The sequence below is a fragment of the Oncorhynchus kisutch genome, linkage group LG2 (assembly GCF_002021735.2).
Source record: "Oncorhynchus kisutch isolate 150728-3 linkage group LG2, Okis_V2, whole genome shotgun sequence".
In the NCBI taxonomy this organism is placed as follows: domain Eukaryota; kingdom Metazoa; phylum Chordata; class Actinopteri; order Salmoniformes; family Salmonidae; genus Oncorhynchus; species Oncorhynchus kisutch.
In genome coordinates, this window is record NC_034175.2 from 2018960 (window position 1) to 2039066 (window position 20107).

The following is a 20107-nucleotide window of genomic DNA, read 5'->3' on the forward strand; positions in this document are numbered from 1 at the left end:
TTAAGCCTGTGTTGACAACACCAAACCTAATGTAGGCCTGTGCCAACTAGGCAACTAATCATTAATTAAGCCTGTGTTGACAACACCAAACCTAATGTAGGCCTGTGCCAACTAGGCAACTAATCATTAATTAAGCCTGTGTTGACAACTCCAAACCTAATGTAGGCCTGTGCCAACTAGGCAACTAATCATTAATTAAGCCTGTGTTGACAACACCAAACCTAACGTAGGCCTGTGCCAACTAGGCAACTAATCATTAATTAAGCCTGTGTTGACAACTCCAAACCTAATGTAGGCCTGTGCCAACTAGGCAACTAATCATTCATTAAGCCTGTGTTGACAACTCCCAACCTAATGTAGGCCTGTGCCAACTAGGCAACTAATCATTAATTAAGCCTGTGTTGACAACTCCACCAGAGTGATAAGATTGGTCAATGTGGTTATATTGACCTCTCTTGTAATAGTGTTGAGTAATCTACTGTAATTAATAAACCACAGAGAAAAATGAAAGAGCTAACTAACACAATTGAGGAAGGCAAGTGAACTGTCCTTCAATTTCAGGTAAATTCAAGAAGAAAATATGTGCTTAGAGCTGGTACAACTCTGTATTCTACATGACAGACCCATATGTCTGCTCTAGAAAAGACATTTCTATCTGAACGTTATGAAAAGTCACTTCTCCTGAACAGGCCCTGATGAAACCCTCAGGATAATAAAAAGACAGTACCGATAATGAGGAGATAATGACTCAGGGAAGACAGATACTAATGAAACGCAGCTTGGTTGAAATGTTATGAAGTATCACTAGCTCACTAAAGGTCACACTGGGGAGCAGAAAACAATGACTTGGCATTATTCTCTTGTTAGGGACAGAAAAAATCTAAGCTTAGTATTACATCGGCTATAGCGTAATGCCATCTTATCACATGGTCAGGTGTCAGGGAGGGAGACCCATCCAATGAGAACCCATCCCACCAAGAGCAGCGTCTTCTGACAAGTTACGTCCTTCTGACCTGACCTGTCGCTAAATAATGAGTGACGTTAATCAGTGACATTAATCAGTGTAATTCGAACGCGATGTGTCACTGAGACATGAGACATTACATAAACACATATAGGCCTATAAACTACACCTAAGAGCCTCATTGCACGTGCACACATGCACACACACACACACACAAACACACACACCTATCCCTGAGAACAGAGTATATTTGTGTGCAGCATAGGTGGCCAGATAATGTGATCCTCTAGTGCCCCCTGTAAGTAAAACAATGTACATTTGAGAAATTTAGCAGATGCTCTTATCCAGAGTGAGTTACAGGAGTAATTAGGGTTAAGTGCCTTGCTCAAGGGCACATCAACATATTTTACACCTAGTCGATTACTGGCCTAATGCGCTTAACCGTTTGGCTACCTGCCGCCATGTACTGCCGCCAGGGACCGCTTTCAACCATGGGGTTATTGTAGGATTTATTAACAGCAAGTAGACAGAGGACGGTTATTAACTTTCTAGTCACAATATATATTACAACAGCCATATACAAACTCCTTACATTTCAACATATAAAACAATGGGCCGACTAGGTATTAAAGAAACATACAGCATATTTCTACAACATTAAATAAATGACCTCTGTATTGATCTCTGTCTCCCTCTTCATACCCTGGGTTGACCCTATATACAGACAGGCCCTCTCCTCAGTGTTTACTGGTCTCTTCAGTGCTTTGTTATCGTATGACTGCTGCAATACATATCATCCCTCTCACTTGAGGTAGAAGTTGACCCGAACCACATATCCAAAATCAGATTGGCAACACACACTTCAACCTCATAGGAGTACAATACTTCAGTGCCTTGTTATAAGCATTTCGAGGGTGCATATCAATGTTCATTCCTGTCACTGTGGTTTGTGAGGACGGTGTAGTACCACATCCACAGGCCCAGGGGGCAGTGTTCTGATCAAGGTCCAGGCCTCCAGTCTCCTCAGGCCCACCAAGCTCACACCCTCGATCTCCATCACCTCGTCCCCTGGAGACACCTGGTTCACTGGACCACCTGAAAGAGAAGAGGGGCTTATTGTTAGTAGATGTTGACCTTGATATCTTTATCAGACACCTCATAACCAATGGTCTGAGCTTGGAGTTTGACATGTGTTTCGGCTGACTAAAGAGACATTCATTTGAATGACCTCAGTAGAAAGGTCAGCTCCTCTACCATGTGGTGATATACAGTAAGTGTATTTGATTTATTTGGCCATTTAAAAACACTATGTGTGGACACAATGCATTATTGAAGTTTTTAAATCACTTAAAAACTTATTTCCATTATGGTCCTCTTGAAAATACATAAAAACTGAATATTTACACAAGATGATAACATGAAAACAGAATATTTACACAAGATTATAACATGAAAACAGAATATTTACACAAGATTATAACATGAAAACAGAATATTTACACAAGATGATAACATGAAAACAGAATATTTACACAAGATTATAACATGAAAACAGAATATTTACACAAGATTATAACATGAAAACAGAATATTTACACAAGATGATAACATGAAAACAGAATATTTACACAAGATGAAAACATGAAAACAGAATATTTACACAAGATGATAACATGAAAACAGAATATTTACACAAGATAATAACATGAAAACAGAATATTTACACAAGATGATAACATGAAAACAGAATATTTACACAAGATGATAACATGAAAACAGAATACATAATTTTTTCAATAGGGAGGAAACAGCAATAGGAATAAAAAAGATGATCAAGTAACGTTCATTAATACTATTATATTTTGTAGGTAGGTTGACCTCTCACCTAGGAAGAGTTTCTGTACAGTGAGGGGTTTGTCTCCCAGGCTGGAACCCACTCCTCCCTCCAGACTGAAGCCCAGGTCTCTGCTGCGCTTCTCCAGCCTCACACACACCCTCTGACCTGACACACAGGACACACACACACGGTCAAAATGACTCCCACACACACATTTGCCTACGTTCTCTGTCAAAACAACAGGTTTAGGGTGAGAAGAGAGAAGCTGTGAAAAACAACAGGTTCAGGGTGAGAAGAGAGAAGCTGTGGAAAAACAACAGGTTCAGGGTGAGAAGAGTGAAGCTGTGGAAAAACAACAGGTTCAGGGTGAGAAGAGAGAAGCTGTGAAAAAACAACAGGTTCAGGGTGAGAAGAGAGAAGCTGTGGAAAAACAACAGGTTCAGGGTGAGAAGAGAGAAGCTGTGGAAAAACAACAGGTTCAGGGTGAGAAGAGAGAAGCTGTGGAAAAACAACAGGTTCAGGGTGAGAAGAGAGAAGCTGTGGAAAAACAACAGGTTCAGGGTGAGAAGAGAGAAGCTGTGGAAAAACAACAGGTTCAGGGTGAGAAGAGAGAAGCTGTGGAAAAACAACAGGTTCGGGGTGAGAAGAGAGAAGCTGTGGAAAAACAACAGGTTCAGGGTGAGAAGAGAGAAGCTGTGGAAAACAACAGGTTCAGGGTGAGAAGAGAGAAGCTGTGGAAAAACAACAGGTTCAGGGTGAGAAGAGAGAAGCTGTGGAAAAACAACAGGTTCAGGGTGAGAAGAGAGAAGCTGTGGAAAAACAACAGGTTCAGGGTGAGAAGAGAGAAGCTGTGGAAAAACAACAGGTTCGGGGTGAGAAGAGAGAAGCTGTGGAAAAACAACAGGTTCAGGGTGAGAAGAGAGAAGCTGTGGAAAAACAACAGGTTCAGGGTGAGAAGAGAGAAGCTGTGGAAAAACAACAGGTTCAGGGTGAGAAGAGAGAAGCTGTGGAAAAACAACAGGTTCAGGGTGAGAAGAGAGAAGCTGTGGAAAAACAACAGGTTCAGGGTGAGAAGAGAGAAGCTGTGGAAAAACAACAGGTTCGGGGTGAGAAGAGAGAAGCTGTGGAAAAACAACAGGTTCAGGGTGAGAAGAGAGAAGCTGTGAAATGACTTTGGAACATTGATCAATGTTGTTCTGCTTTAGATAACTTTTACCACAGTTCTACTGCAATGCTCCAACCAGCTGATCCATCTCACCAGTGTTAGCAGGCTCTGTCTGTGTCCCTCCTGGACTATCAGTCACTGTTCCTCCCTTACGGGGGTCTGTTACCCCCCCTCTCCTCAAGACAACCACGCCCATCCCCTGAGTCCGTGCCCTCCTTAGTGTCCTCAGCACCTCCCAGTGGGAGGAGCCACACAGCGCTGTGCCGTTGATTGACAGGACCTTGTCTCCCTCCTGGATGGATCCCTCCTTAGCAGCCACCCCTGCCGGGAACACCTTATGGACCTGGAAGACAAACACCAGAGGTCAGAGTAGACCAGGAAGTGAAAGAACATGATGCCTAGGCATTAGATCAGTGGGCTAATGTGGTCTTGAATTGTGTGGGCGACCTGAGTCGATCACAGAAACATGGAAGCATTGGTACTAGTTGAGTAGTACTCACAATGACAGGTTTGTTCTGGTCCACTCCTCCTGCCATGGTGAAGCCCAGGCCCACACCAACATCCTTATGGAGAACCACCACCTGGACATCCTCATAGTTCTATAGAGCGGGGAGAGAGAGTGAGGGGGATAGAACAGCAACAGCACAAGATGGCAGTTGAGCATTGACAAATACTGATGCTATTATTAATGCTAATACGAATGGAATAACACTAATGTAATGTTTTAGCTGGTTGTTTAGTCTGGTATAGTGAAGATAGTTGTACCTGCAGCGTTGTGTCCCCCAGGCTCTTTACGTAATGTTTTAGCTGGTTGTTTAGTCTGGTATAGTGAAGATAGTTGTACCTGCAGCGTTGTGTCCCCCAGGCTCTTTACGTAATGTTTTAGCTGGTTGTTTAGTCTGGTATAGTGAAGATAGTTGTACCTGCAGCGTTGTGTCCCTCAGGCTCTTTACGTAATGTTTTAGCTGGTTGTTTAGTCTGGTATAGTGAAGATAGTTGTACCTGCAGCGTTGTGTCCCCCAGGCCCTTTACGTAATGTTTTAGCTGGTTGTTTAGTCTGGTATAGTGAAGATAGTTGTACCTGCAGCGTTGTGTCCCCCAGGCCCTTTACGTAATGTTTTAGCTGGTTGTTTAGTCTGGTATAGTGAAGATAGTTGTACCTGCAGCGTTGTGTCCCCCAGGCCCTTTACGTAATGTTTTAGCTGGTTGTTTAGTCTGGTATAGTGAAGATAGTTGTACCTGCAGCGTTGTGTCCCCCAGGCCCTTTACGTAATGTTTTAGCTGGTTGTTTAGTCTGGTATAGTGAAGATAGTTGTACCTGCAGCGTTGTGTCCCCCAGGCCCTTTACGTAATGTTTTAGCTGGTTGTTTAGTCTGGTATAGTGAAGATAGTTGTACCTGCAGCGTTGTGTCCCCCAGGCCCTTTACGTCGTCCAGCAGGCGGTTCAGCTCATCACTGCCCAGGACAGACACACAGGACAATGCTGACACGTCAGACGATAGGCTGGCTGACCGGCTGGCTGACCGGCTGGACGGCCACTCCTCACTGTCAGAGGAAGACTGGGGATCATAGTCCACCTCTCCGAAGTTACACAGCTCTGCCAGACTGAGAGAGAGACATAGTGGGCGAATAAACTCAAAGATAAAGTTGAATGATTAGATAAAAACAAGTAACAGGTAGCCTGACAATAATCCCACCTTTCTAGCTGTTAATTGACTTTTAAACATGGTGCTTGTTGTGTTAGCGTAGTATTTTCATCATCAGTTGAAAACAGAAGTGACCCACCTGAGAGAGAAACTCCTGCGATGTGATTGGCTCATGGTGCTGGTGACGGTCACCGAGGATTCAGCAGAGTCTGAGTCGTAGGTGGAGTCTGAGTCCTTCTCTGTACCTTCATCATCAATATCCTCATCACTCCATCTCCCCTCCTCTGACTTCCATTGAGCCAGAGTGGGGAGGAGGGGTAGGCTGCTGGGGGAGGAGGAGGTGAGGGGAAGGGACAGGGAATCCCTCCCCAGGCCAGAGTGTGAGACTGGGATAGCAGGGTCAGTAGTGACCCTACCCTGGGCTGTGTGTGTGGAGACTGGAGGTTTTTTTAGGTCAGCCAGGCCTGAATCTACACCCTGTTGGTGTTTAGGCTGCAGGGAAGTAGTGGGGAGGTGTGGGGAGGTGGGAGGTGTGTTCTGGGGGTGGAAGGGGGAGTTCTGGGGGGTGTTGGTTGGTGTCTTGTCATCATCGCTCACTGGAGATGGCAGCTTAGGTGAGTCTCTACTGTGAGGCCTCCTAGACTGGTCAGGGCCACCTAGAACGTCATTGGAGTTGTTCACAGAGTTAGACAGCTGGGAGGATGAAGTATCCTTGCCAGTGACTGTAGTAGTCTTTGTGTTGGTGCCTCTCCTACTCCAGTCCTGGGGTGTGACTGTGTGATTGGGGAGGTCTGGCTCATCAATGGAAAAGTCTCTCAGTGTCTCTCTGGTGGTTTTGCCATTCAGAGGGATGTCTAGTTTACCCTTGACGTTGGAAAACGTACCAGAGCCAACAGCATTCTCCCCCACTCCCCCTGTCTCCCTCACTCCCCCTGTCTCCCTCACTCCTCCCATCTCCCCCACTCCCCCTGTCTCCCTCACTCCCCGTACTAACCCTCTATAAACCACTCTGCCTATCTCCCCCACTCCCCCCGCTCTCCCCCACTCCCCCTGTCTCCCCCACTCCTCCAGTCTCCCCCACTCCCCCGCTCTCCCCTACTCTCCCTCTCTCCCTACTCCCCCTCTCTCCCTGCTCCCCAGCCTCACCTCATCCACTGACATAGACCTCACCGCCCACCCTCTATGAGCCTTCCTCTCTTCTCTCACTACCTCACTTCCTCTCCCTCCACCAAGTGCTTTATCTGGCACATTCTTCCTTACCCCTTCTCCTCGTCCTCTCCCCCCATCCATAATTACAATCCCTCCCTCTCTTCCTCCTCTCCCTCTCTCCCATACTCCCCCCACCCCGCGTACCTGTCTATCCAACCCACTCTTCCTGACCCCCTCTCCAGACTCACTGAGCTGCTCTGGGACAGAGAAAGCCCGTCTGGGCTTCAGGTAGTTGGGCACTGGGACCTGAGATGTCTGTGTCAGAGCTTCAAACTGGTGGATCTTGTTCCTCACACTGGCTGCAGAGGGCACTACCAGTTTCCCAGGTAACTTGGTATTTTCTGTGTTCTGTAATGTTATCTTCTGTGGGGTGTTGGCTTCAAACACATCTTCTGACAGGCTCTGTTCCCTGGCCACGCCTCTACCAGGGGTCTTGCTCCTGTCATAGGTGTCAGTTTTCCCATTAAGCTGATTGGTCAGGAGGGGGTTTGACCCTGTGGTGACCCCTACTCCAGACGTTGTGATAGGCTGAGAGTCCCTGGTGGGTGTCACTGATAGTCTGTGCTGGGGGAGAAAGACTTCAGCGTGATCTCTCCCTCGCTTCTCCACCTCCTTTTTCTTGTGTCCTTTTCCTTCGACATCAGTCCATTTCTCTTTTTCCTGAGCCATGCTCCCCACCCTTACTCTCTCCTTTTCGCTGTCTTCACTACTTCCACTCTTTTTGCCCACAGTGTTTGTCACCTCCTTTTCCCCTCTTTCCTGTTTGTCTTCTAATGGAGGGGATAGTGAGGGGTCCCTAATGCACACTGATGACCCCTCCACTAAGGGTGTGTGTGAGGGTTTGTATGAGAGTGTGGGTGTGGTACACCCTGACACTGGAGACAGTGAGGGGCTCAAACCAGACACCTTGACTGCACTATTCTGATGTCTCTGTGGTGTGTGTGTAGTGTGTGTGGTGTTCTGTTCTACCAGGGGTGTGTGTGTGGTGTTCTGTTCTACTAGGGGTGTGTGTGAGAGCAGGCTGTTCCTCTCCCCCCTGGATAATCCACTGAGGGGGGAGGAAAAGGGGGAGGAGAGGGGGGAGACAAAGACAGAGTCTGTGGTGGACTTCCTGCGATTGGCTGCTGTATCCCCCCCATCCCTCTCCAATAGAGACCAGTCTCCTACCGGTGCTGAGAGACGCTTGGTTCTGGTTGAGTCCTTCACATCCTCATCTCTGTTAGTAGCTTTATCAGTTCCAGTAGACCCATAGAGCTTCTGTATCCGGTCCCAGATACTCTGACCCCTGGAGGATCCAAGAGATCCACCAGCTGGTTTTCTGGTTCCAGACCCAGGACCAGGACTAGAACTCAGTCTGGTGGGGAGGGACTGGCCCCCACTGGCCCTCTCCAGAGATATAGCCACATATGCTAGACCCACAGGGGACACCCCTTCACCAAGGGAACGCCCTGACCCCCCAACGGGGCTCATCACTTCCCCTGGTCCAACTGAGTTAAAGGCCTTCACCCTGGACAACACATTGCTCTCTCCTGCCCCCCTACTCTCCAAACTCTCTGCTCGTTTAAGTGTGGTTCCCCCTAGGTTCCCAGAAAACCTCAGCAGCCCAGTCCTGAGCCCCTCGCCAGGGCTAGCCCCCCTTCCACTCCAGTCTAAACTCTTACTCCTTTTGGGCAGGTTTAGCCTTCTCCACTCTGTCCTGCCCCGGTCTCCAGCCAACTTCCCTGCAATGCCACAGTTTCCTCCCCTGTCACTGCCATCCTCTGGGATCACGTCCCTCACACCACCATTCTGTCTCAACTGTCCGGTGGCCATTGTGGAGCCTGTTGTGTATTTCCCCTCACTGGGGAATGGGTCCAGTGCGAGTTGAATTATTCCAAACGTAGTATGTAGTAAAAGGTGACAGTTTAAGAATCCCAGTAATCCTTTTTGCAGAGTTTAACCACTGGTCAAAATCATCACAGCAGCACAGGCCTGGTAGCAGCACAGGCCTGGTAGGAAAGGTGTTTGTCTGCCCCAGCAGAAATGTCAGAGTGGTTGAACTGCAATCTTCTCATGTTTGGGGCTCCAGATATCAACAGACACTCACTTGTATATCCACAGGTTTGAGATTCCATCCATGAAGATTCTCTGCATTTCTGTCTCCCACACACTCAGATGATTGTTAGTTCTACTTCCCTCCCTCCTTGTCGATTCCTCTCTGTGGTGTCGGCTCCAGTAGTCAAACAGAGGTCCTCAGCAGTGAAGTTTTCCTGGGTGAGCGGTCACACACAAGCCTCAGAACACTATAAACATAAAGAAATATATCATATGTCAAATGTTATGTTTTGTTATATTTACATATGAAAAACATTGCATATTTTTACTGAGAAAATTCCATCTTTGAAATGAAATGGTTAGGAATGCTGAGGTAACGGTATTCTGGACACTATGGTCAAATGTAATGATATAGTACAGTTAGTAGCCAGATTACAGTCATCAGAGAGAGAGAGGGAGAGAGAGAGAGAGAGATAGAGAGAGAGAGAGAGAGACAGAGAGAGAGAGAGAGAGAGAGAGAGAGAGAGAGAGAGAGAGAGAGAGAGAGAGAGAGAGACAGAGAGAGAGAGAGAGAGAGAGAGAGAGAGACAGAGAGAGAGAGAGAGAGAGAGAGAGAGAGCGAGAGAGACAGAGAGAGAGAGAGAGAGAGAGAGAGCGAGAGAGAGAGAGAGAGAGAGAGAGAGAGAGAGATATAGAGAGAGAGATATAGAGAGATATAGAGATATATAGAGAGAGCGAGAGAGAGAGCGATATATAGAGAGAGCCAGAGAGAGATGACAGAAAGAGACAGACAGATGACAGAAAGAGACAGATGACAGAAAGAGACAGAGACAAGGAGACAGAAAGAGAGAGACAAGGAGACAGAAAGAGACAGAGACAAGGAGACAGAAAGAGACAGAGACAAGAAGACAGAAAGAGACAGAGACAAGGAGACAGAAAGAGACAGAGACAAGGAGACAGAAAGAGACAGAGACAAGGAGACAGAAAGAGACAGATGACAGAAAGAGACAGATGACAGAAAGAGACCGAGACAAGGAGACAGAAAGAGAGAGACAAGGAGACAGAAAGAGACAGAGACAAGGAGACAGAAAGAGAGAGACAAGGAGACAGAAAGAGAGAGACAAGGAGACAGAAAGAGACAGAGACAAGGAGATGGAGAGACAGAGACAAGGAGACAGAAAGAGACAGAGACAAGGAGACAGAAAGAGAGAGACAAGGAGACAGAAAGAGAGAGACAAGGAGACAGAAAGAGACAGAGACAAGGAGACAGAAAGAGAGAAACAAGGAGACAGAAAGAGACAGAGACAAGGAGACAGAAAGAGAGAGACAAGGAGACAGAAAGAGAGAGACAAGGAGACAGAAAGAGACAGAGACAAGGAGACAGAAAGAGACAGAGACAAGGAGACAGAAAGAGACAGACGAGGAGGCAGAAAGAGAGATAAAAGAGAGACAGAAAAGGAGATGACAGAAAGAGACAGCGATAGAGATAGAAAGAAGAACAAAAATACAGAAAGAGAGATATATAAAGAAACGAAAGTGACAAAAAACGAATGAAAAAAACAATTAAGTTGAAAAACAGGACATTCCAAACTCTATAGTAAGTCTCCATCCAACTACCATCTCAGTGAAGTGAGGTTACCTCATCAGTGAAACTCTGCTGCCTTCCATACATTCCCCTCATACTGACTCAATGAGTCCATTCACATAGAGGTCTCCCTCTCCACACACACACTCACCACCTAAACACGTCACTTGAATGGGTATGTCCTAACAGCTGTTTACACTAGAAACATGTCCTGGGTCAGCTGGACTGGTGACAACCTAAAATCAAACTGGAAAAACCAGTCAGACAACAATCCACTCTGACACTAGGAAACAATGTATTACACAGATACAGCCTAATCTCTCTCTTTCCTTCTTTCTCTCTCTGGTTCTCTCTCACACACACACACACATATACATGCTCTCTCTCTGGTTCTCTCTCGCACACACACACACATATACATGATCTCTCTCTGGTTCTCTCTCGCACACACACACACATATACATGCTCTCTCTCGTCAAATAAAACAATCAAAACACAGACAGAGATTCAAAGTGCTCCACAAAGGGCTCAGTCAAACAGAGTTGAATGTGATCAGATAAGATTGTAACAGAAGCGGAACTGAGTGAAACTGCTTTCCATGCAGTTTGTATGGGCACTGCGTTCAGATGGAGCTACTGATATCTACACTGTCACCACCACAGGGTACTGTTGACCTGCTGTTAGAACAATAGCATGGTGATGGACTTCTATACAAAGCCACTCAGTATATGGGGGCCCGTGTGGGAATTAGACCCTCAACTGTTCCAACCTACTGAACCGCCAGTTTATTTACTAATCTATTTACCATCAGTACAAGATGGGTATCAAATCATACTTTATTTGTCACATGTGCCAAATACCACAAGTGTAGACCTTACCGTGAAATGGTTACTTACAAGCCCTTAACCAACAGTGTAGTTCAAGAAGAGTTAAGAAAATATTTACCAAACTAAAGGGGAAAAAATAAGGAAAAAACGAGGCTATATACAGGGGGTACCGAGTCAGTGTGCGGGGGTACAGGTTAGAGGTCATTTGTACACGTAGGTAGGGATGGAGTGACTATGCATAGATAATAAACAGCCAGTAGCAGCAGTGTACAAAACAAATGGAGGGGGGGTCAATGTAAATAGTCCGGTGGCCATTTGATTAGTTGTCCAGCAGTCTTATGGCTTGGGGGTAGAAGCTGTTAAGGAGGCTTTTGGTCCTAGACTTGGCACTCCAGTACCGCTTGCCGTGTGATGGTAGAGAAAACAGTCTATGACTTGGGTGACTGGAGTCTCTGACAATTTTATGGGCTTTCCTCTGACACCGCCTATTATGTAGGTCCTGGATTTCAGGAAGCTTGGCCCCAGTGTTGTACTGGGCCGTACGCATTAACCTCTGTAGCGTCTTACGGTCAGATGCCGAGCAGTTGCCATACTAGGCAGTGATGCAACCGGTCAGAATGCTCTCGATGGTGCAGCTGTAGAACTTTTTGAGGACCTGGGGACCCATGACAAATATTTTCAGTCTCCTGAGGGGGAAAATGTTTTGCCGTGCCCTCTTCACAACTGTCTTGGTGTGTTTTGACCATGATAGATCATTGGTGATGTGGACACCAAGGAACTTGAAACTCTCGTCCCGCTCCACTACAGCCCCGTTGATGTTAATGGGGGCCTATTCAGCCCGCCTTTTCCTGTAGTCCACGATCAGCTCCTTAGTCTTGCGCACACTGAGGGAGAGGTTGTTGTCCTGGCACCACACTGACAGTTCTCTGACCCCCTCCCTATAGGCTGTCTCATCGTTGTCGGTGATCAGGCCTACCACTGTTGTGTCGTCAGCAAACTTAATGATGGTGTTGGAGTCGTGTTTGGCCATGCAGTCGTGGGTGAACAGGGAGTACAGGAGGGGACTAAGTACACACCCCTGAGGGGCCCCAGTGTTGAGAATCAGAGTGACAGACGTGTTGATGCCTACCCTTACCACCTGGAGGCGGCCCATCAGGAAGTCCAGGATCCAGTTGCAGAGGGAGGTGTTTAGTTCCAGGGTCCTTAGCTTATTGATGAGCTTCGTGGGCACTATGGTGTTGAACGCTGAGCTACAGTCAATGAATAGCATTCTCACGTAGGTGTTAATTTTGTCCAGGTGGGAAAGGGCAGTGTGGAGTGTGATTGAGATTGCGTAATCTGTGAATCTGTTGGGGCAGTATGCGAATTGGAATGAGTCTAGGGTTTCCGGGAGGATGCTGTTGACGTGAGTCAAGATCAGCCTTTCAAAGCACTTCATGGCTACCGACGTGAGTGCTACGGGGTGGTAATCATTTATGCAGGTTACCTTTGCTTCCTTGGGCACAGGGACTATGGTGGTCTGCTTGAAACATGTAGGTATTACAGACTCAGTCAGGGAGAGATTGAACATTTCGGTGAAGATACCTGTCAGTTGGTCCGGCATGCTTTGAGTACACGTCCTGGTAATCCATCTGGCCCCGCGGCTTTGTGAATGTTGACCTGTTTAAGGTCTTGCTCACATCGGCTACTGAGAGCGTTATCACACAGTCATCTAGAACAGCTGGTGCTCTCGTACATGCTTCAGTGTTGCTTGCCTCGAAGCGAGCATAAAATGCATTTAGCTCATCTGGTAGGCTCACGTCACTGGGCAGCTCGTATCTGGGTTTCCCTTTGTAGTCCGTAATAGTTTTCAAGCCCTGCCACATCCGACGAGCGTCATAGCCGGTGTAGTAGGACTAAATCCTGTATTGACGCTTTGCTTGTTTGATGGTTCGTCTGAGGGCATAGCCGGATTTCTTATAGGCATCCGGATTAGTGTCCCGCTCTTTGAAAGCGGCAGCTCTAGCCTTTAGCTCAATGCGGATGTTGCCTGTAATCCATGGTTGGATATGTATGTACGGTCAATGTGGGGATGACGTCGTGGATGCACTTATTGATGAAGCCGATGACTGAGGTGGTATACTCCTCAATGCCATTGGATGAATCTCGGAACATATTCCAGTATGTGCTAGCAAAACAGTCCTGTAGCGTAGCATCAAACCTTTAGTTTTTGCTTGTAAGCAGGAATCAGGAGGATAGAATTATGGACATACAGTGGGGCAAAAAAGTATTTAGTCAGCCACCAATTGTGCAAGTTCTCCCACTTAAAAAGATGAGAGAGACCTGTAATTTTCATCATAGGTACACTTCAACTATGACAGACAAAATTAGGAAAAATTCCAGAAAATCACATTGTAGGATTTTTAATGAATTTATTTGCAAATTATGGTGGAAAATAAGTATTTGGTCACCTACAAACAAGCAAGATTTCTGGCTCTCACAGACCTGTAACTTCTTCTTTAAGAGGCTCCTCTGTCCTCCACTCGTTACCTGTATTAATGGCATCTGTTTGAACTTGTTATCAGTATAAAAGGCACCTGTCCACAACCTCAAACAGTCACACTCCAAACTCCACTATGGCCAAGACCAAAGAGCTGTCAAAGGACACCAGAAACAATATTGTAGACCTGCACCAGGCTGGGAAGACTGAATCTGCAATAGGTAAGCAGCTTGGTTTGAAGAAATCAACTGTGGGAGCAATTATTAGGAAATGGAAGACATACAAGACCACTGATAATCTCCCTCGATCTGGGGCTCCACGCAAGATCTCACCCAGTGGGGTCAAAATTATCACAAGAACGGTGAGCAAAAATCCCAGAACCACACGGGGGGACCTAGTGAATGACCTACAGAGAGCTGGGACCAAAGTAACAAAGCCTACCATCAGTAACACACTACGCCACCAGGCACTCAAATCCTGCAGTGCAAGACGTGTCCCCCTGCTTAAACCAGTACATGTCCAGGCCCGTCTGAAGTTTGCTAGAGAGCATTTGGATGATCCAGAAGAAGATTGGGAGAATGTCATATGGTCAGATGAAACCAAAATATAACTTTTTGGTAAAAACTCAACTCGTCGTGTTTGGAGGACAAAGAATGCTGAGTTGCATCCAAAGAACACCATACCTACTGTGAAGCATGGGGGTGGAAACATCATGCTTTGGGGCTGTTTATCTGCAAAGGGACCAGGACGACTGATCCGTGTAAAGGAAAGAATGAATGGGGCCATGTATCGTGATATTTTGAGTGAAAACCTCCTTCCATCAGCAAGGGCATTGAAGATGAAACATGGCTGGGTCTTTCAGCATGACAATGATCCCAAACACACTGCCCGGGCAACAAAGGAGTGGCTTCGTAAGAAGCATTTCAAGGTCCTGGAGTGGCCTAGCCAGTCTCCAGATCTCAACCCCATAGAAAATCTTTGGAGGGTGTTGAAAGTCTGTGTTGCCCAGCAACAGCCCCAAAACATCACTGCTCTAGAGGAGATCTGCATGGAGGAATGGGCCAAAATACCAGCAACAGTGTGTGAAAACTTTAAGTTTCCCTGCATTAAAGTTCCCCGCCACTAGGAGCGCCGCTTCTGGGTGAGCATTTTCTTGTTTGCTTATGGCCTTATAGAGTTGGTTGAGTGCGGTCTTAGTGCCAGTATCGGTCTGTGGTGGTAAATAGATGGCTACGAATAATATAGATGAGAACTCTCTTGGTAGATAGTGTGGTCTACAGCTTATCATAAGGTTCTCTACCTCAAGCGAGCAATACCTCAAGACTTCTTTAATATTAGACATCGCGCACTAGTTGTTATTCACAAAAAGACACACACCCCTACCCCTCATCTTACCAGACATAGCTTCTCTGTTCTGCCGGTGCATTGAAAATCCCTCCAGCTCTATATTATCTGTGTTGTCGTTCAGCCACGACTCGTGAAACATAAGATATTACAGTTCTTAATGTTCTTTTGGTAGGATAATCGTAATTGTAGGTCATCAATTTTATTTTCCAATGATTGCATGTTAGCAAGTAGAACTGATGGCAGTGGAAGTTTACTCGCTCGCCTACGGATCCTCAAAAAGCAGCCTGATCTGCGTGCTCTTACGTCTTCTCTTCACACAAATGACGGGAATCTGGGCCTGTTAGAACAACATACTCTCCTGTCTGTACAACATACTCTCCTGTCTGTACAACATACTCTCCTGTCTGTACAACATACTCTCCTGTCAGTACAACATACTCTCCTGTCTGTACAACATACTCTCCTGTCTGTACAACATACTCTCCTGTCTGTACAACATACTCTCCTGTCAGTACAACATACTCTCCTGTCTGTACAACATACTCTCCTGTCTGTACAACATACTCTCCTGTCTGTACAACATACTCTCCTGTCTGTACAACATACTCTCCTGTCTGTACAACATACTCTCCTGTCTGTACAAGACACTCTCCTGTCTGTACAACATACTCTCCTGTCTGTACAAGACACCCTACTCTCAGCACAAGACACCCTACTCTCAGCACAAGACACTCTACTCTCCACTCTACTCTCAGCACAAGACACCCTACTCTCAGCTCAAGATACCCTACTCTCAGCTCAAGATACCCTACTCTCAGCTCAAGATACCCTACTCTCAGCTCAAGATACCCTACTCTCAGCTCAAGATACCCTACTCTCAGCTCAAGATACCCTACTCTCAGCTCAAGATACCCTACTCTCAGCACAAGATACCCTACTCTCAGCACAAGATACTATACTCTCAGCACAAGATACTATACTCTCAGTACAAGATACTATACTCAGTACACTCTTAGAAAAAGGGTTCCAAAAGGGTTCTTCAGCTGTCCCCATAGGATAACACTTTTTTGTTCCAGGTAGACTGTTTTTGGTTCCAGGTATAAACCTTTTGGGTTCCATGTAGAACCCTCTGTAGAAAGGGTTACAGAGGGTTCTACATGGAACCCAAAGGTGTTCTACCTGGAACCAAAAAAGGTTATCCAAAGGTTTTCCTATGTGGACAACCCTTTTTGGTTCTAGATAGCACCTTTATTTCTCCAAGATATCCTACTCAGTGCAAGTTACTCTACTCAATACAAGATAGATACTCTACTCACTACAAGATACCCTACTCAGTACAAGATAGTTTACTCACTATCTACTACAGTACTCACAACCAGTGAACGTTAGAGTGAAGCATCCCTTCAGTTATGGGTTCTTGACTTGTTATTCAGTCATTCACCTACAGATTGACATATAACCTCCCACTGTCAAATATTTAATCTCTGGGGTGTTATGCAAAGCTAACGGTCTAATGGGTGCAGACTGCTGTCATATCAGTGAACAGAATAACTGTCACCAACCTAGCCAAAAGCAAACAGCTGAAAACATCACAGTACAACTAAGCTACATCATAATATCAGTAAGTTTGAAGATCACAAAAATGAATAAATAACATCTATCAACAAGAAGACGAAATCCATGAGAGTCTATTAATTCCATTAAGATGGTAATGTGTGTTTTTCTATTTGTGTACCAGTTCTTTTTTTGACTCAGGTAAGTCCCCGTGTCAGTTTACAGAAACACCTGTTCTCCCAGCTCACAAAGCCTCCCACCTGCGTATCCGTTGGTAACAACATGGCCCCATTCACTCTAAAGCCAAATTAAACAAAGACACAGAAACACACCTTACCCTCAGAGAAACTTAGGAGTCCAAGCTAATCCAATCAGAAGCTGTGTTTTGGGGTAGTAGTGGGAGAGAGTACTGTTACCATCATCCTCATCCTCCTCCCAACTCCCTCTCCCAGCTCCCTCTCTCTGTGTGTTCTCTGTCATCTTTGCATTATGTATCTATACAGTAACATAAACCTACCCCACTGGTTTACCCCCCCCCCCCCTCTCTCCTCCCCCTTCCATTGTTACTCCCTCCTTCCTTCTTGCTCACAGGACGGCATTCCAGACTCGCTCAGTGTGTCACCTTCTGACCACGCACACACACTTATACTCTCCTGTACTCCCTGTTCACCCACGACTGCGTGGCCACGCACGCCTCCAACTCAATCATCAAGTTTGCGGACGACACAACAGTGGTAGGCTTGATTACCAACAACGACGAGACGGCCTACAGGGAGGAGGTGAGGGCCCTCGGAGTGTGGTGTCAGGAAAATAACCTCACACTCAACGTCAACAAAACTAAGGAGATGATTGTGGACTTCAGGAAACAGCAGAGGGAACACCCCCCTATCCACATCGATGGAACAGTAGTGGAGAGGGTAGCAAGTTTTAAGTTCCTCGGCATACACATCACAGACAAACTGAATTGGTCCACTCACACAGACAGCATCGTGAAGAAGGCGCAGCAGCGCCTCTTCAACCTCAGAAGGCTGAAGAAATTCGGCTTGTCACCAAAAGCACTCACAAACTTCTACAGATGCACAATCGAGAGCATCCTGGCGGGCTGTCTCACCGCCTGGTACGGCAACTGCTCCGCCCACAACCGTAAGGCTCTCCAGAGGGTAGTGAGGTCTGCACAACGCATCACCGGGGGCAAACTACCTGCCCTCCAGGACACCTACACCACCCGATGTTACAGGAAGGCCATAAAGATCATCAAGGACATCAACCATCCGAGCCACTGCCTGTTCACCCCGCTATCATCCAGAAGGCGAGGTCAGTACAGGTGCATCAAAGCTGGGACCGAGAGACTGAAAAACAGCTTCTATCTCAAGGCCATCAGACTGTTAAACAGCCACCACTAACATTGAGTGGCTGCTGCCAACACACTGACTCAACTCCAGCCACTTTAATAATGGGAATTGATGAGAAATGATGTAAATATATCCCTAGCCACTTTAAACAATGCTACCTTATATAATGTTACTTACCCTACATTATTCATCTCATATGCATATGTATATACTGTACTCTATATCATCGACTGCATCCTTATGTAATACATGTATCACTAGCCACTTTAACTATGCCACTTGGTTTACATACTCATCTCAGATGTATATACTGTACTCGATACCATCTACTGTATCTTGCCTATGCTGCTCTGTACCATCACTCATTCATATATCCTTATGTACATATTCTTTATCCCCTTACACTGTGTATAAGACAGTAGTTTTGGAATTGTTAGTTAGATTACTTGTTGGTTATTACTGCATTGTCGGAACTAGAAGCACAAGCATTTCGCTACACTCGCATTAACATCTGCTAACCATGTGTATGTGACAAATAAAATTTGATTTGATTTATGTACACATGCATATGTATCATCCCCTTCCACACACACATACAGTACAAACACATGCTGCCATTTTGTATTGATCAGTTGACCCTGAAGTCAGTCAGTAGATTTACAACTACACTACATGAGATGTGACGCTGTACAACACACACACACACACACACACACACACACACACCAAACAGCCATATCAAAATCAATCTCTCTGTCTCCTGCTGTGACATCACCACAGCCAGAGGAAGAAGGGACAGGGTTCTTGGGGCAATGTGAGGGTTGGCCAGTTCAGGGCTCTGACTGAGATAAATAACATCAACTTATCAATAGCACAGGTCAATAGGTCTAAAGGTACTCCCACATATTGATTATATATCTGTCAGTGTGTGTCATGTTGATGCCCACAAACAAGGCAGATCTAGACAGGACAAAATCTGCATTATAAGAAATACATGAAAAGGTTGAAAATCACATAAAAAACATTTACCTCAGACTTGTAGCTGTTCCGCTCTGTCGTCTGAAGCGTGAGCTGAGAGACTTCCTTCCTGAGGGAACAAAGAAGTGTCACACCACCGGTAGAGACATCAGTATCACACTTTAATTTACATATACAGTGTGCTGTGTTCCTAACAGCATCCTTTCCTTGTCTCCTTTCCTTCATGACCACTGTCTCGTCAGCAGTATTCCTTCTTCATGACCACTGTCTCGTTAGCAGTATTCCTCCTTCATGACCACTGTCTCGTTAGCAGTATTCCTCCTTCATGACCACTGTCTCGTCAGCAGTATTCCTCCTTCATGACCACTGTCTCGTCAGCAGTATTCCTCCTTCATGACCACTGTCTCGTCAGCAGTATTCCTCCTTCATGACCACTGTCTCGTCAGCAGTATTCCTCCTTCATGACCACTGTCTCGTCAGCAGAATTTTCTTACTTCATGACCACTGTCTCGTCAGCAGTATTCCTCCTTCATAACCACTGTCTCGTCAGCAGTATTCCTCCTTCATGACCACTGTCTCGTCAGCAGTATTCCTCCTTCATGACCACTGTCTCGTTAGCAGTATTCCTCCTTCATGACCACTGTCTCATCAACAGTATTCCTCCTTCATGATCACTGTCTCCTTAGCAGTATTCCTCCTTCATGACCACTGTCTCGTCAGCAGTATTCCTCCTTCATGACCACTGTCTCGTCAGCAGTATTCCTCCTTCATGACCACTGTCTCGTCAGCAGTATTCCTCCTTCATGACCACTGTCTCGTCAGCAGTATTCCTCCTTCATGACCACTGTCTCGTCAGCAGTATTCCTCCTTCATGACCACTGTCTCGTCAGCAGTATTCCTCCTTCATGATCACTGTCTCCTTAGCAGTATTCCTCCTTCATGACCACTGTCTCGTTAGCAGTATTCCTCCTTCATGACCACTGTCTCGTCAGCAGTATTCCTCCTTCATGACCACTGTCTCGTCAGCAGTATTCCTCCTTCCTGACCACTGTCTCGTTAGCAGTATTCCTCCTTCATGACCACTGTCTCCTTAGCAGTATTCCTCCTTCATGACCACTGTCTCGTTAGC

At 46.1% G+C, this 20107-nt stretch overlaps 1 protein-coding gene across 1 annotated transcript; it reads right to left on the minus strand.

The window, feature by feature from the left end:
• Nucleotides 1–1194: 1194 nt before the first annotated feature.
• LOC109901641 (uncharacterized) lies at nucleotides 1195–19150 on the minus strand. The gene is made up of 8 exons (XM_031803384.1): nucleotides 19030–19150; nucleotides 6723–9103; nucleotides 5752–6662; nucleotides 5364–5571; nucleotides 4467–4565; nucleotides 4060–4309; nucleotides 2850–2966; nucleotides 1195–2059 (listed from the first exon to the last, which is right to left on the minus strand). Exons 2-8 carry the CDS (start codon nucleotides 8631–8633, stop codon nucleotides 1902–1904), a joined length of 3654 nt encoding a protein of 1217 aa, XP_031659244.1. The 5' UTR covers nucleotides 8634–9103; nucleotides 19030–19150; the 3' UTR covers nucleotides 1195–1901.
• Nucleotides 19151–20107: the final 957 nt, after the last annotated feature.

Bases quoted from the DNA above. Each gene is read 5' to 3' on its own strand.
- LOC109901641 (XM_031803384.1), bottom strand. From the start codon at position 8,633: ATGGCCACCGGACAGTTGAGACAGAATGGTGGTGTGAGGGACGTGATC. The intron at 6,663-6,722 runs AGAGAGGGAGAG...TGGGGGAGACAG, and splicing joins GGGAGAGAGGGGGAGTAGGG to GGGGAGTGGGGGAGAGCGGG. The intron at 2,967-4,059 runs GTGAGATGGATC...CCTGTGTGTCAG, and splicing joins GACAGAGCCTGCTAACACTG to GTCAGAGGGTGTGTGTGAGG.